Source organism: Dipodomys merriami, unplaced genomic scaffold (genome assembly GCF_024711535.1).
Source record: "Dipodomys merriami isolate MVZ:Mamm:240054 unplaced genomic scaffold, mDipMer1.0.p SCAF_85, whole genome shotgun sequence".
Taxonomy (NCBI): domain Eukaryota; kingdom Metazoa; phylum Chordata; class Mammalia; order Rodentia; family Heteromyidae; genus Dipodomys; species Dipodomys merriami.
Window position 1 is genome coordinate 3,781,224 of NW_027206457.1, and position 18,030 is coordinate 3,799,253.

General features: G+C 40.8%; 1 protein-coding gene across 1 annotated transcript in view; it reads left to right on the forward strand.

The window, feature by feature from the left end:
* N4bp1 (NEDD4 binding protein 1) overlaps nucleotides 1-18,030 on the forward strand; it is a 48,147-nt gene that overhangs the window by 14,038 nt on the left and 16,079 nt on the right. Inside the window, exon 2 of the mRNA XM_070011911.1 lies at nucleotides 5,380-7,034. Within this exon, the coding sequence (XP_069868012.1) occupies nucleotides 5,380-7,034 (1,655 nt within the window). The remainder of the gene's footprint in view (nucleotides 1-5,379; nucleotides 7,035-18,030) is intronic.

Here is an 18,030-nt window from a genome sequence, read left to right on the forward strand (position 1 = left end):
CTTAGAAATTCATGTGCCAATATATTTTTTCTCCAATTTACTTTATTGTTTTTTTTTTTTTTTTTTTTTTTGTGGGTCACGGGGCTTGAACTCTGGGCCTGGGCACTGTCCCTCAGCTCTTCAGTTCAAGACTAGCAATCTACCACTTGAGCTACAGCACCACTTCTGGTTTTCTGGTGGTTTATTGGAGATAAAAGTTTCACGGACTTGCCTGCCCTGGCTGGCTTTGAACCGCGATCCTCAGATCTGAGTAGCTAGGATTACAGGTGTGAGCCACCAGCACCTGGCTTTATTGTTGTTTTAGAGGTGTTATACAGTGAGGTTACCTTTACATACATCAGGTAATACATACATTTCCTTTTACATAGTATCATCTGTTTCCTCTTTCTCTCCCATTCCCTCATTCCATCTCCACTCACAAGTTGCATAGTTCACTTTCATCAATGTCTGGTGCAGCCAGTATATTCCACTGCCTCACTTTTTTCACTCATTTTCCTCTGATTCTGTGCCCTTCTTCCACCCTCCCACAGATGTGGATATGAATACACTGTATATAAGGAAAATAATATAAAGTCGACAAAAAAGAAAACAAATTTAAGAAAAATGTCCTTTGTTTTCATATCTTTGGAGTTTGTTTCAGAATGTATATTTTATATACCTTTAAGGAGGTACTTGGGTATTGCACCTTTGTGATTCTCTCCCATAATTATCCTTTTTTTTTTTTTTTGGGTCCGGTCGTGGTGCCTGAACTCTGGGCCTGGGCGCTGTCCCTCAGCTCTTCAGCTCAATGCTAGCACTCTACCACTTGAGCCACAGCACCACTTCCGGCTTTTTTCTTATTGGTGCTGAGGAATCGAACCCAGGGCCTTGAGCATGCAAGGCAAGTGCTTTACCACTGAGCCACCTTCCCAGCCCCACAATTATCCTTTTTTGATCCCATTGTATGTGGGTATCTAGAATTCTGTGTATTTTGTCATATCCCAGTGTTTTTAGATCTAATTTCTTCATCTCAGAGAGAACATTCACTAATTGTCTCCCTGATCTTGGCTTATCTCATTTAACATGATTTGTACTAGTCCCATCTATTTCCCTGAAATTGACATTATTTTATTCTTTCTAATGGCTGTGTAAAATTCCATTGTACAACATTTTTTGGATTCACTCATCTATTGTGGGGCATCTAAATTGTTTCCATATCTTGGCTATTGTGAATAGTGTAGCAGTGAACATGGATGTGCAGGTATCCTTATTATATCCTGGCTTGTAATGCTCAGGGTAGATGCCAAGCATGTCTTAATATATTAATGTAGAATATATTAAAACTAAGCTGGAATTTTGAACCGAATCACCAAGATAAAATTTTAAAGTATATTAAAACTCCAGTTTCCATGTTTAGATATCATCTTTTTGATACTGTGAATATTCTTATAGTTTCATTATTTACAATCAGAAAAGAAAACTAGCTCCCCCCCCCCCCCCCGCCTCGTTATGGGAGCTTGAACTCAGGGCCTGGGTACTGTCCCTGAGTCTTTTTGTGCTCAAAGCTTCTTAGCACTCTACCACTTGAGCCACACACCACTTCTGGCTTTTGTTTATGTGGTATTGAGGAATTGAACCCAGGGCTTCATGCATGCTAGGTAAGCACTCTACCTCTAAGCCACATTACCAGCCCAAGAAAACTAGCTTTATAAAAGTGATAATTACATTTTATGAGCATAGATAATGTACCATCACAAATCGCCACAAATTTTCTCAACAGAAAATTATTCTGTCTTAATTTTTCTTTTACATTGTGCCATAAAAGAAAGAAAAGGACTGGGAATATGTCTTAGTGGTAGAGTACTTGCCTATGCATGAAGCCCTGGGTTCGATTCCTCAGTACCACATACACAGAAAAAGTTGGAAGTGACACTGTGTCTCAAGTGGTAGAGAGCTAGCCTTGACTAAAAGAAGCTCAGGGACGGTGCCTAGACTGGAGGAGGGGGGGAGGGGGAGAGGGAGAGGGAAACAAGGAAGAAGGGAAGGGGGAGGGGGAAGAGAAAAGGAAGAAAAGTATTTCTTCAATTATATTTGATTTTTCAACTTTCCACTTGACTTAGATTTTGATCGATATAGGATATCCTGTACATGTTGTCATGGGTTGCCAATATATTTGGCTATACATTATTTCTAGGAGCATTTCTTCAAATGTTGTTTGACAGAAAGTGCATTTAAACTAGTGAGCTTAATCAGATTGCCCTCTTTAAAGTGAAGGAGATGGACACAGAATCCACAAAAGCATATACAGAACAAAGGCAGAGGAGGGGGTGAACATGTTTTTCTTTCTTTTTTTTTTTTTTTTAATTGTCGGTCGTGGGGCTTGAACTCTGGGCCTGAGCGCTGTCCCTCAGCTCTTCAGCTCAAGGCGAGCGCTCTACCACTTGAGCTATAGCGCCACTTCCGGTTTTCTGGTGGTTTATTGGAGATAGGAGTCTCACGGTCTCTCCTGCCCGGGCTGGCTTTGAACCGTGATCCTCAGATCTCAGCCTCCTGAGTAGCTAGGATTACAGGCGTGAGCCACCAGCGCCCGGCGAACATGTTTTTCTTGTCTCATAAGTTGTGATATAGGTCTTCTCTAGTTTGAAATCTGTTGGGAGCCAAAAGTTAAGTCTCTCAAACTTGATAGGCTTAACTATCTCACTGGAACAACCTGAGGCTGAGTTTACAGAATCCCACCTTTTCACCACGCCCTAAAGTAAACACCCTGCAGCTACTAACGACCATCTTTTCACCCCGCCCTAAATCTACTAACGACCACCTTTGCACCATGCCCTAAGTCCAAGCATATAAATACCCTTGTGTGAAAAATAAAATTTGGCAGCTTGATCAGAATCCTTGTCTTGCTGTCCTTCGTGTCTCTTGTCCCTTTATTCCTTCTCGCTTAGGTTCACCGCCTTTGTTGACATCCTGCGGGTCGGGACAGAAATCTGAGATCTAATTCAGTATCTCCCTTAGTTAACCAAACTGTAGATTAAATTGAAGTTTGAACTGGTTTTCCTAGCTCATGCCTGTAGTCCTAGCTACTTAGGAGGTTGAGATCTAAGGATCGTGGTTCAGCCCCAGCAGAAAAGTCCCTGTGAGATTTTGTTTTTGTCATGAGGCTTGAACTGTGAGCTTGGGCGCTGTCCTGAGCTCTTCAGCTCAAGGCTAGCACTCTACCACCTGAGCCACAGTGCCACTTCCTGTTTTCTGGTAGTTAATTGGAGGTAAGAGTCTCACAGACTCACTAGCCTTGAGCAAAAGGAGCTGAGGGACTACACCCTGGCTCTGAATTCATGCCCCAAGACTGATAAAACAACTACAACAAAAATGACAAAAACTGCTGATTGTAGGACTTCTCAGCCTTTCTAATCACTTAAATTTTATTCATGTTTGTGTATATGTGTGTATTTGTGTGTGGATGCAAATAAAGAACTACTTAATGAAAAGTTTATGTTGCTATACATGTTTATGTGCATTAAGTACATGAATGTTTACAGTCTCCTGTTCCAATCTGTTTCTCTTCAGAACACTGATGGCAAACAAGAAACATTACCACACATAAGATGTTAGTAAAATCCATGAGTCACAATTACTTAATTTCTTTTGGTACAATGAGTTTTGCAATTTTATTTCTTATTATGATAGGTCATTTTGTCAGATACTGTGTATTCAAAGCTCTAAATTCTTTATAATACAGCAAGTATTTCTTTAAGAAGATAAGAAATATTTAACCATCCTTTTTTTTTTTTTTGCCGGTCATGGGTCCTGAACTCTGGGCCTGGGCACTGTCCCTCAGCAGTTCAGCTCAAAGATAGAGCTTTACCACTTGAGCCACAGCACCACTCAGGCGTTTTCTGCTAATGTGGTGCTGAGGAATCGAACCCAGGGCCTTATGGATGCGAGGCAAGCACTCTACCACTGAGCCACCTTCCCAACCCCTACACAATTTGAATTTTTTAGTAGCACTATTTTGGTAATACCATTTTAATTTTAGTTGAAAGTGTAGATAAAGTATCAGCCAGGTTCATTTTCCACAAATGTGTAGCCAGAAAGTTTTCACTTATAATTTAACTAACATTGTTGCAATTTGTAATTATTTACTATGTACAGGACACTATTCAGTAGTCATTTCTATTGTTTCTTTTTTTTTTTTTTTGGGTCCGGTTGTGGGGCCTGAACTCTGGGCCTGGGCGCTGTCCCTCAGCTCTTCAGCTCAAGGCTAGCGCTCTACCACTTGAGCCACAGCGCCACTTCCGGCTTTTTTCTTTTTTTGCTTATATGGTGCTGAGGAATGGAACCCAGGGCCTCAGGCTTGCAAGGCAAGCGCTCTACCACTGAGCCACCTTCCCAGCCCTCATTTCTATTGTTTCTATGAATTCCTCTACTTCCAAGATTATATGACTAACTTCTACCATTGAAGAAACTGGGCTTAGAATAAATTGAGTAAGATCACACCAGAGGTATTACCAACTCTAGAACCAAAGTAATATGTGTTCTACCATGTGTGCACAAATGCCTATTTTTAGCATTCTTCATTTCTTTATGTACTTAGGTCTATGCTTAATTTAAACAATCTGGTCTTAGAAAAAGACACAGAGTTATATAGGATATAGATTGTTCCAACCATCTAGTTGTTTTCTTTATTTTTTTTCTTTTTTGGTCGGTGGTGGGGCTTGAACTCTGGGCTTGGGTGCTGTCCCTTAGCTCTTCAGCTCAAGGCAAGCTCTTTACTGCTTGAGCTACAGCGCCACTTCTGGTTTTCGAGTGGTTTAATGGAGATAAGAGTCTCAGGGACTTTCCTGCCCGGGCTGGCTTTGAACCGAGATCCTCAGCTCTCAGCCTCCTGAGTAGCTAGGATTATAGGCGTGAGCCACCGGCGCCTGGCCCATCTAGTCATTTTTTAAATGCTTTCAAGGAATCTGTTTTGTTACATGTGGAAACCATGGGCAATGGTGACAAAGTAAAAGTCAAGGTTTGTATGTAATAAATCATTTGGTTTGATTATCTTTTATTTCTGGATTATGTATTGGCAGTAATAACTATCAGCAAGCATATATTTGTCTTTAGATGTAAATAAATAGAGCATTGGGATTCTTATACAAGCTAGGCAGACAGACCCCTTAGTTGACACACCAAGATGGACAATTAGCTATATCTGCCTATTTGATAGGAGATGCAAAGCTTTCAATTTCTCTAGATGATTAAACCGTTTGGCATTGTCAGTCTTCCATTAAAATTGTGGCATTTTACACTAAAATAAATATGCTTACATTAAAAACAATTAGCTTGACTTTTGTTTAAGTACCTGTAGAACTTAATATAATTTTGTGAATTGATCTAATTATTTTCTCTTCACAGGAGTATGTAAAAGGAATCTGTGAACCTGAGCTAGAAGAAAGAGAATGTTATCCTATAGCCATGCATTGCATTTTTGTTGGGGCAGAGAACCTGTTTCTGAAGAGCTTGATTCAGGATACTTGTGCTGACCTCTGTGTCTTAGACATTGGTCTTCTTGGCATCAGAGGAAGTGCCGAAGCTGTGGTCATGGCCAGGAGCCATATTCAGCAATTTGTAAAGCTTTTTGAGAATAATGAGAATATACCCAGCAGTCAGAAAGAATCAGAGATAAAAAGGGAATTCAGACAATTTGTTGAAGCCCACGCAGACAATTATACAATGGATTTGTTAATTTTGCCCACTTCCTTGAAGAAAGAACTTTTAACACTCACACAAGGTGAGTTAACACTCACACAAGATGATGTTATTGAAGTTAGAGATGACCAACAACCAGGGTTTACACAGAATACTGACACAGAGATGAATATTACTAGAGATGAAATTGTTATGCAGGAAGATGCAAGAGATAAAGCTGGGACTCCTATTTCTGAGCTTACAAAACAAATGGACACAGTCTTTTCTAGTTCACCAGATATGCTTAAAGTTCCAGTAAATGGGGCTAGTCCAGATGAAGAGGCACTTTCCAAAGAGAGAGCTTGTTACAAAAGGAGATACTCTGATTCGGAGGAAAGGCATACCAAGAAGCAATTTTCTTTAGAAAATGTTCAAGAAGAAGAGCTCTTACATGGTGATAAGGCATCGGCTGGAAATGTAATTATTGATTTATCTGATTCTTCTACTGAGGTAAATTTAAGTCCAGATATAAAAGACACTACTGAGGAAATGGAATACAACATCCTTGTGAACTTTTTTAAAACTATGGGCTATTCCCAAGAAATTGTTGAAAAGGTCATTAAGGAGTATGGGCCTTCTACTGAACCATTATTACTCTTAGAGGAAATTGAAAAGGAAAATAAAAAGTTTCAAGAAGACAGTGAACTTTCACCTGGTACTGCATATCCAGATACCAACAAAAATAAAAGTATTAGCATAAATGAGTTTACAACAGATTCCATTCAGAAGAAAACACAGAATCACACACAGCAAAATATGGTAGAAAATTTTACTGTGTTACCATCTAAACCATGTACCTCAAATTGCAAAATTAGTACTTTCAGAACTGTGCCAAGAGAACAGAAACATGAAATCTGGGGTCCAAACCAGAATTATAGTTGTAACATAGACCTTGAAACTGATGGCCTTTCACCCTCTGTTGCCCCTTCAAGCCCCAAAGAAATTAATCTTGTCTCCAGAGGAGTCTCAAGTCACCAGCAAAGAAGTCCAGTTTTTCCTGAAAATGGTTTACAACAGCATTCAGAACCCTTGCTTCCAAATAATATGAAGTCTCCCTGTGAGAAACATTCAGGACGTTGTACCTCTCCTCAGTCTAAGCCAAATTGCCTGTCCATTTCTCCATCAATGCCACTGTCCCAGATGTTACCTTCGGTTTCTGATGCAAGGTTTGCAGGACCTTCTGATTATATCGATTCCTCAGTTACAGGGGTTCAAAGATTTCGAGATACCCTAAAAGTGCCCTACAAGTTGGAATTAAAAAACGAACCAGGAAGAATGGATTTGAAGCATATCGTTATAGATGGGAGCAATGTTGCAATTACGTAAGTCCACTGCCATTATTTTATAGTTGTATAGTTTTGTATTGTACCCTAAGTGATATCTCAGAATTATATGCGTAGCTTGGAACTACACTATGGATCTGTAGTTAGGGTGGGATGGGAAAGGAGACTGGTTGGTTGGAAAGTTTTGTCATTTCATATTTAGTTGTTAGCTTTGCTTAACCCTACTGAACTGTGATTCAGAAGTTGTAAAAAAAATTTCTTATTGAATATTGCTCAGTGATGTGCAAAATAAAATATTTTAAGCTATAAGGTTATTAATACAATGAGCATCATCATGTTCTGAATTACAAGAATAGAGCTTAAGGCAAAAAATATTGTGTTGTCTTTATGTTGGAATATTAGTATTCAGTAGTATAGTAAGTATGTTGTGTTTCTGTTATACCTTGGCTGAGAAATGAATCAAAACTTCCTTCCTAGGGAAATCAGTTTGAACTTTTATTTTGAGCCTGTGTTGTGGGATTAGGTTTCTTCTCTAAGGGGGCAGTTTAATGTAGTGGCTAAGATAATAATAGTCTCTACCATAGGGTGGACCAACTGTTAAATTTCCAACAGGTTGCTTAACCTTTCTGGCCTCATTTGCTATATTCTATTGCCTTTACTCTTGTTCTTTGTCATGCGATATAACCAAGTACTGAGTAAAGTTTCCCTTCAGTTTTCAAACCCAACTACTCCATTGTTAAAAAGTTTAGACATAGTAAATTTGGAAGAATTAAAAAAAGTGACATAGTGACATCCAGAAACTACCAGAGTAGTTATAGCAATAATGCATTTGCTATAGCTAATAGCAGTGGGTTCAACTTAAGTGGAAATATACCAGTTTACAATTTGTGATTCTCGGAGACATAGCTCTTTTTTTTTTTTTGCCGGGGTGGGGGTAGGGAGAGGTTGGTCTTGGGGCTTGAACTCTGGGTCTGGGCTCTGTCCCTGAGCACTTCAGCTCAAGTCCAGAGCTCTGCCACTTGAGCCACAGCATCATTTCCTGTTTTCTGGTGATTAATTGGAGATAAAAGTCTCATGGACTTTCCTGTCCAGGCTGGCTTTGAACCATGATACTCAGATCTCTGCCTCCTGAATAGCTAGGATTACAGGTGTGAGCCACCAGCGCCTGCCAGACATAGCTGTGTTTAAAATATATACTTAAAAGTATGTTGTTATTGGGGCTGGGAAGGTGGCTCAGTGGTAGAGCGCTTGCCTTGCATGCATGAGGCCCTGGGTTCGATTCCTCAGCACCACATAAGCAAAAAAAAAAAAAAAAATCCAGAAGTGGCACTGTGGCTCAAGTGGTAGAGTGCTAGCCTTGAGCTGAAAAGCTGAGGGACAGCGCCCAGGCCCAGAGTTAAGGCCTATGACTGGACCCCCCCCCAAAAAAAAAAAAAGTATGTTGCCATTTGCTTCCCATCTGTAAGTTAGGTTGCAGTTCACTACATACAGACTCTATAAGACCCAGTGTTAGGTTGCAGTTTATCACATACAGACTCTAGACCCAGAGAAAGCTGTAGAACAAATTTATTTTTTATTATTAATTTACTTTATTCTTATTATAGTGGTGATGTGCAGAGGGATTGAAATTACATGAGTCAGGTAATGAGTACATTTCCTTTTGTAGTGTCTTCTGTTCCCTTACTCTCTCCCAGTCCCTGTCTCCTGCCTCCACACATGAGTTGTATAGTTTACTTTCATCATTGTCTAGTGAGCTCCACTGCTGCACTTTTTCCCTCGAGTTCTATACCTTTCCCCCAACCCTTCTGAAGATATACACTTAAATACACCATACAGAAGGTAAAGAAGACAGAATCATCAGAAACTTAAAAAAAGAGAGAGGTCTCATTTCTATGGAGTTCATTCCAATATGTGTATTATTTTTTATAAGTATAAGGAGGCACTTAGGCATTGCTGCGCCTTTGTGTTTCTCTTCTAAGTATCCTCTTTTGTATCACTTTGGGTAAATATCTAGAATCCTGTGTAATTTATCATATCCCAGTGTATTTTAGATCCAATATCCGCACATCAGGGAGAATATGCAGTTTGTCTCTCTGAGCTTGGTTTACCTCACTTACTGTGATTTGTTCTAGTTCCATCTATTTCCCTGAAAATGACATTATTTTATTCTTCTAATGGTTAAGTAAAATTCCTTGCATATAGGTACTCCATTTTTTGGATCCACTCATCTATCTATTGTGGGGGATCTGGGTTGTTTCCATATCTTGGCTATTGTGATTATGTGCAGTGAATATGGATGTGCGCTCTCTCTCTTTTTTTTTTTTTGCTAGTCCTGGGATTTGAACTCAGTGGCTAGGCGCTGTCCCTGAGCTTCTTTTTCAAGGCTAGCACTCAACCATTTGAACCATAGCACCACTTTCCTTGCCGGGGCTGACTTTGAACCATGATCCTTAGATCTCAGCCTCCTGAGTAGCTAGGATTACAGGCATGAGCCACTGGCACCCAGCAAGGCTTCTGTTTTTTGTGCTGGTACTAAGGCTTGAACTCAGGGCCTTGTGCTCTCTTGGCTCAAGGTTAGCACTCTACCACTTAAGCCTCAGTGCCATTTCTGGCTTTTTCCCAGTAGTTTATTGGATTGGAGATAAGAAGCACATGGACTTTCCTGCTTGAGCTGGCTTGGAACTACAACTTCATATCTCAGCCTTCGGCATAGCTAGGATTATAGGTGTGAGCCACCAGTTCCTAGCTTCTCTTGACTTTTTCACAAGGCTGAAGCTTTACCACTTTTAGCCCAGTGCCACTTCCAGTTTTTACTGGTCAATTGGAGATAAGAATCAAGTTTCTTGGACTTTGCTGCTTAGAACCTTGGTCCTCATATTTCAGCCTACTGCTAGCATCATAGCATCAGTGTTTGGCTTGTATAATATTTTTCTGTTAATTTTTTAAAATTAGCATTTTCAAACAAATATAAAGCAAGAAAATATGACTACCATGGATTGATAGCTCAACTTTCACAGTTATCTCATAGCCAGTCTTGTTTCATCTGTAGTTTCTGCCTTAACACCTATTTTCTTTTCCCCTCTTCCTGGATAAAACTCAGGGCCTTCTGTATGCTATGCAAATGTTCTTGTTGAGCCATACACTAGCCTTCTTATGACGTGTGTGTGTGTGTGTGTGTGTGTGTGTGTGTGTGTGTGTGTGTGTGTGTGTGTGTGTGTGTGTGTGTGTGTGTGTGTGTGTGTGTGTGTGTGTGTGTGTGTGTGTGTGTGTGTGTGTGTATTTGTATGTATGTGTGCATGCACTCACTGCTCCTGGGTCTTGAACTCATGGCCTAGGTGCTGTTCTTTAGCTTTTTTCCCCTTTCAACTCTAATACTGAACCACATGAGCCATAGCTCTACTTCTACTGTTTATTGGTGGTTAATTGGAGATAAAAAAATCTCATGGACTTTCTGCCTGAACTGGCTTGTAATCATGATCCTCAGATGTCAGCCTCCTGAGTAGGATTGTAGGCATGAGCCACTAGCACCACACCTTCATACTACTTTTAAGGAGGTGTCAGGTCATCCATAAATATTTTTTATAGTTGTTTTCTGTAAAGATTTCATTACTCACAAGTTCAGTCCTTCATGGCTGCTTAGCCCGTTTCCTTTTCTTTTAGCCTAGATATGTTTGTGTTACCCTTTCCTTGATGAACTTGAGGACCTGCTTGTCCTTGGGCAACCTGAGCAGGGGCAATGAACACTGTTTATTCAGAGCAAAGGCACATACCTCTGGGATCATGTCTCACATGAATTTGCTTGGTGAGACATGGCTTGCTCAAGTTCTTGGCCACCTTGCCCTTGTTGTTCCAAGGCAGTAAGGCGGGGTAGCACAGAGCCATGGCCTCAGACATTGGACATTGGTATAGAGCTGGTGGAGGTAAGGTTCAGGTAGGTCCCCCCCGTCAGAATGCTCAGACTTGGTCACTTCATAGTCATTCTCCAATCCACCTAGTGGACCTCAGCTGGACGGCTTTTAGTATGTACTTTTATAAATAGAAGGATTGTTTTGCCCTTTTTTGTGCCTGACCTGGTGCTTGAACTCAGGGCCTGGGTACTGAGCCTTTTTGCTCAAGGAGTGTTCTCCTGCTTAAGCCACAGCTCCACTTCCTGCATTTTTGGAGATAAGAATCTCATAGACTTTCCTGCCTGGGCTGCCTTTGAATTGTGAGTAGCTAGGTATACAGGTGTGAGCCAGTGGCACCTGGATTGCTATTCATTTTTTTTTTTTTTTTTGGGTCCGGTCGTGGGGCCTGAACTCTGGGCCTGGGCACTGTCCCTCAGCTCTTCAGCTCAAGGCTGGTGCTCTACCACTTGAGCCACAGCGCCACTTCTGGCTTTTTTCTTTTTGCTTATGTGGTGCTAAGGAATCGAACCCAGGGCCTCGAGCATGCAAGGCAAGCGCTCTACCACTGAACCACCTTCCCAGCCCTGCTATTCATTTTTAAAATAAATTACTAACAGTGTGTTTGTGTTTTGCTGTCCCAGAAAGAAAAGGTAGCACTTCAGATGTTTAAGTCTGAAGACAGTAAGTAAAAACACCTAGCATACTTTCATTTTCAATTAATACTCTTCATTTTTTGGGTAACTCTCCTGGGGAAACCCAGCAAATGACCCACAGCTGTATAGCTATCTAAGTAAAAATGTAAAATGTAATTTCAGTCATCCATAGTCCAAGCATAGCATCAGTTCCTCATTGTTAGGAGCTTGAGCCAAGTGATGACATAAAATGTAGGTCATGATCATGAGTAATACTAGTTTTTTTTTTTTTCAGAAACTTCTGTATATGGAAAGATTTCCCACTAATGTTCAAAGAATAAGAATGCAAATTAGCATAGACTGAGCAGTGATAAAATGGTGCCTTAAACATACACAAACTTGAAGTATTAATTAGAATGTAGAATGGTCCTATCTTAGAGGAAGTTTTATATATCTCATCCCTCTCACACTGCAGATGGTGCCTCTCCTCAGTCCTTGTGACTCCCCAAAACACTGGATTTACTAATGCCCTTAGTGCATTGTTGTTTCTTGGAAGCCACCAGTTAGTACTTCAGGGAAAGTTATAGGCTTTCAATATACTGTGGGTTATTATTCATTTTTGAGATAGGTTCCCCTTATATAGGTAGCCCAAACTGACCTCAAGTCAAGACCCTCCTGCCTTAACCTCCTCTGTGCTGAGGTCATAGGCATGTACTACCACATCCAAGAAGTTATATTCTTTTGAAAACCAGTTTGAGAGGATTTGTGTTTTATTTGGGTTTAGAGATATTTTAAGAAGAACAGTTTTGCAAAAGGATGTGTTGCTCTAAGAAGACATAGGCATAATGTCTAACTTGTTCTGAAAAAAAGCCAGTAATTTGACACTTTTTCTAGATAAGAACCTTTTTATTTGGTACAGGGCTTATTTTTTAGTTTGGAAAATACTTCGGAACATACCAAATGTCATTGTATCAGTTACTTTGGAATTTTTTTTTTTTTTTTTTTTTTGGGGTCAGTTATGGGGCTTCAACTCTGGGCCTGAGTGCTCTTCCTCAGTTCTTCAGCTCAAGGCTGGCACTCTACCACTTGAGCCACAGTGCCATTTCTGGTTTTCTGGTAGTTATTGGAGATAAGAGTTTCACAGCCTTTCCTGCCCAGGCTGGCTTTGAACCACGATCCTCAGATCTCAGCTTCCTGAGTAGCTAGGATTACAAGCATGAGCCATCAGCATCCAGCTGGATTAGTCACTTTGAAATTATTCTATTAAGTAAATTCTACCTCATCCACTCTACATTATATGTGGCAGTGGCGGGGGACGGGGGGTGGAGAGATGTCAATCCTTAGACTAAATCAGTCTCTTCCATATTGTGAGTTGGATTAGAATAAGTTCCATGTGGGCTGGGATGTAGCACAGTGGCAAAGGGCTTGCCTAGCAAGTGCAACATCCTGGGTTCGATCCTCAGTACTAAAAAAGAAAAGATAAAATACAGTTAAAGAATAAGTTTCGTGAAGGGGGCTTGTTTGTGTTTTCTCTATATAGAAACTACAACGGCCATGTCCCTGGCACATAGCATGCACACAGTAAGATTTGTTGATGAGCCAAATGCTGGTGGCTCTCATTTATAGTCCTAAACTACTCAAGGAGACTAAAATTTAAGAATCAAAGTTCAAAGCCAACCCATGCAGGAAAGTCTGAGACTTACCTCAAGCCCCAAAAGAGCTGGAAGTAGAGCTGCCACTCAAGTGCTAGAGTGTTAGCCTTGATCACAAAAGCTCAGGGATAGATTCCAGCACACAGGTTTTTTTTTTTTTTTTTTTTTTTTGATGAATGGAAGTTGTTTTTTTTTTTTTTTTTTTTTTGTCGGTCATGGGGCTTGAACTCTGGGCCTGGGCGCTGTCCCTCAGCTCTTCAGCTCAAGGTAAGCGCTCTACCACTTGAGCTACAGCGCCATTTCCGGTTTTCTGGTGGTTTATTGGAGATAGGAGTCTCACGGTCTCTCCTGCCCGGGCTGGCTTTGAACCGTGATCCTCAGATCTCAGCCTCCTGAGTAGCTAGGATTACAGGCGTGAGCCACCAGCGCCCGGCTGGAAGTTGTTTTTTAACTGGCTTTTCACCAAGCAATTGTCAATTTGTGGTTGCCATGCTAATGATCAGTTTATATTGAATCTTAACTGTGACCATATTTAAATATTTTGAATCTTCAAGCTGAAATACTTGGTTTGTATCAGGTGCTATGCTTTATTTAGTTTTATTTTTGTAGTGCTGCGGATCGAACCCAAGGTTTCATACATGCTAGACAAAGTACTTTACCACTGGGCTCCATCCCCTGCCATGTATTTTATTTTAGTAATGTAATCTTCACAGCCATTTTGTGTGGTAAAATTACATGTAACTTAATCAGGCACCAGTAGCTCATGTCTGTAATCTTAGCTATTCAAAGCTAGAAAGTCCTGGAGACTCTTTATCTCCAGTGAACCACCAAAAAGCTGGTAGTAGAGTTGTGGCTAGCCTTGAGCAAAAAAAGCTCAAGAACAGTGTGCCCAGATCCTGAAATTAAGTCCAAGTACTGACACACACACAAAATAACATGTAACTTAGAATAATATGAAATCACTGTGTCCAGAGATACATGTAGAAGATTGGGGCCAGTGATGTCTCTCCTCAGTAACCACATCCTCTCGTCTCCTCCCACAGAAGGTATGGTTGGGATTTTAAGGCTTTGGCATCATTGGAGAGTCACCATTGAAGATTGCATAAGAACTGCTGAGTAAACCTCACCCATTTGACCCAACTAGTTGGGGGAAGTTGTTTAAGGGAAGCTATTAAGCAATATGGAATCTGTGGGTGTGAACCATACGCTAAAGCAGCCCTGGCTTACCTTTCCTTGGATTTTTGCAAAGCCTTTTCTTTATGTGGTCCCACATGATGTCTGCAGCTCAATACATATTTGGGGGAAACTCTGAATACATTGCTTTATGCTGTTAGTTATGTATTTTGGCTTCCCTTTGTTTTCCAGTGCCCATTCTAGGGTTTGAACTCGAGGCTTAAGCACTGTCCCTAAGCTTTTTTTTTTCCCCCTCAAGGCCAACACTCCTTGTGCCAAGGTTCCACTTCCAGCTTTTTGATGGTTAATTGGAGATTAATATAGGCTGACTTCTAACAAATACCCTCAGATCTCAGTCTCCTCAGTATCTAGATTTATAGGTGTGAACCATGGGATCTCAGTTTGATTCTGTTCATCTTTACTTCATTTTTCCTCTTGTCATCATGAATGAGCCAAATGATGAGTCAATGGAAATGATTTGCGGTAAATGGCTAGACATCAGAGTGGTGGCCGAAACAACAGTGTAAGAACACCTGACTTGTCTGAGTTGATAATTTTCTGAGTAGATGAGGTTTTCCCCTTTGCTTGTTAGAACCACTTTTCATGTTAGTCGTTGTATAACAGGTTTGGTTCTATGATTATTTTTCAGTGAGAGCTTCAGGAGGAAGTCTCTCTTAACTGGGTTTCTCAAAGGCTTTCCACTATTTCCCCACACTGCCCTGTCTAGTTGTATGACTGCTGTGAATTTTTTTCAGCTTTTGTCTCTGCTTTGGGTGTGCTTCCTTCTACTTGACTGCCGGTTATATGGAAACCAACCTGATAACAGTTGTTTCCTATGACATGGTACAGCAGTACAAACCTTCTTGAGAGCCCTCAGCCCTGACCTCCCAGGCCTGAGAGGTAGCTGTTCAGCCTGCTTTTGAAACTAGAGCCCTGAAGTTTTGGTTTACTCCAAAGTGGAGAATGTACTTTGAATATACACTTTCTCTAGGTTAAAATAGATAGCTGGTCTGGATCTACCTATACATCTTGAGTTTGATTATAGAGAAGCTGTAGAAGCAGTGAGGAGTATGCACATTGCCTAGTTGAGCATTGAACTTGGAACTAGAGAAAGTTCTTAGTAGGTTTTCTACAGTATTTTGAGGACAATAATTTGGCTCCACTTGATAACTAACTCACCCATTACATCCCTGTACTAGGGACCAAACCCAAGGCCTCATCCATGCTAGGCAAGTGCTCTTATCACTGAGCTATATGCCTTACCCTCCATCTGACTTTCTGTAGCTTTATTTTCTGGATAAGTCTTTGTTTTCCAACCAGAATTTTGAATCATTGTTTTAATTCACCTGAGGGGATTTTTCAGAGTACTAAAAGTGGTATGTGATCTGATCACAGAGAGCAATACTGTAACTTCAGTTGAACAACCCAAGTGTAGAGTTGTTGTTTCTAGTTTTTTATTTATTTTTCCTCCAAGCCTGTGAAGAGACCAAGATAGCAGAATTCCTCCATCTGCATTGGCCCCCATTTCTTCAGTGACCCAGTAAAATGGAACTGGGCACTCCATTTCCATTCAGTTTGTACTATTGTGGTCATTAGAAGCATTTAGGTGAGAGGATGAAAAGCAAATGGTGCACATTTGAGTCTGTTGGATAACACTGGGTTGTTTACAGCCTTTTTAGTGCATTTAAGGTCATGAACTTGCCTACTTCTTGGTTTTTCTAAGAAATAGTAAACTTGTATTTTGGATGTTCATGTTAGAACTAGTTGTTGTTAACTCAAGGCCTATTTTTTTAACTATTACTATTAGAATGATTTATTCTTTTCTAAAGATTAAAAACTCCCTCAAAAAATAATAAAACTACTACCAATTTTCTCCTTTTTTTCTAGTAACAACTGTCTTGTTGCTATATCCTTACTGTAGATGAGTGCTTTTAGGCAAACATTTGATCAAAAAGGGCTTGTTTGCTTGCATATATTTTCTGGAGCAAGACCCATCATCTCTAATTTGTGATTCCCTGGAAAGAATATTGGACATTAGCATTTAGAAAGAGGAGTGTGTAGGGGAACAGCTTTTCTGAATCTCTCGCCTCATTAGTTGTTTGTTCCCTTCTACTCTCAAGAATTACTGATGTAGTTGGGATGACAACACCAATATGGGTATGGATGGCATCTTGGAAAAATGATTGGACAGGAGTGAGGAGGCCTGTGTGACCCCACACATCTACCTCCTGGTCACGCAACAATACACATCACACTAACAGGAATCTAAATTCCACTCTGATTCTCTTGCTCCATAGAAGATGCGAAGAGGAGGGGTCTAATTAAAAGGTCTATGCCTAGAACTAGAAGAAAGATTAGATTGGAGCTCTGAAGAGAGCCTTTGAAGAATGGGCAAATAGGGAAGGTATGAGAGCCTTGCATGCTAAGAAAGCAGTTAAGGGCTGGGCACCTGTGGCTCACACCTATAATCCTAGCTACTCGGGAGGCTGAGATCTGAGGATCCCAGTTCAAAGCCAGGCCAGGTAGGAAAGTATGTGAGACTCTTACCTCCAATAAACCACTCAGAAAACTGGAAGTGGTGCTGTGGCTAGAGTGGTAGAGTGCTAGCCTTGAGCTGAAGAGCTGAGGGACAGTGACCATGCCCAGAATTCAAGACCCTTGACTGACACACATGCAAACACGCACGCATGCGTGCACACAATTAAGGAAAACTGGAAACCAGGAAGAATGGGGATTGAAGACCAATTGGCCAAAACCAAGAGTGCCATTAACACATGATGGGGAGGTTCATGTTGGCCAATACCTGTGGATATTCAGTTGTGGAAGAGATCTCAAAATGAAGAGGATTTGTATAGAAGGAAGGACTTTTCTCCTCCCACTTCACTGACTAGTAACAGCTAGAGGGTGTGCATTTGAGTTCTCTGCTGTGCCAGGGATAATTGCACCCTTTGGGTCAGGTCCAGGCACCATCTTTTTTTGTGAACTTGGAATGAGCTGTATTTGTGCATTTGATCTGTCTCTTGCTTTTTTCACACTGTTAGGGTAGAGTTGGGAGGTGAGACAGGTTGTTTTACTCTTTATAGAAAAGTGTGTTGGCCCATATTCTGTCCTGTTTGTTGTTTATTTACCTTTTTTCTCTTCGTGCCTCTTTGAACAAAGTCTTCTTCCACAGTCCCAGTTAGGTAGATTTTGTAGTCTTCCAAAGAGCACTTCTGGAGCCAGAGCAACATCAGCCTTGGAAATTGTAGTGATGACTAGGTCATACCTTTATCCCTTCGCTGCATTATCTAGACACATGAGGCCTAGGCATTGCCACAGCTGCTAAAGAGTCCGCATTTTTTTTGTATCTGTTCTGGGTCTTGAACTCAGGACCTGGAGGCTGTTTTGGGGGCTTTTGTGCTCAAGACTAGGACTCTACCACTTGAGCTCTGCTCTTGAGCTTTTTGGTGGTTAATTGAAGGAAGAGTCCCATGGACTTTTCTGCCCAAGCTGGCTTTGAATTGTGATCCCTGTCTCCTGAATAGCTAGGATTATAGGCATTGAGCCACCAGCGTCTGGCTTACAACACATTTTCTTAATATAACTTAGATTCTTAGAGGGCAGTGGATTAGGCAGAACTTTCCATAGTATTTTTTCCTCCAGTAAAATGAACTGTTGAAAAAAAAAATCCGCAGTGATAAATAAGTACTAC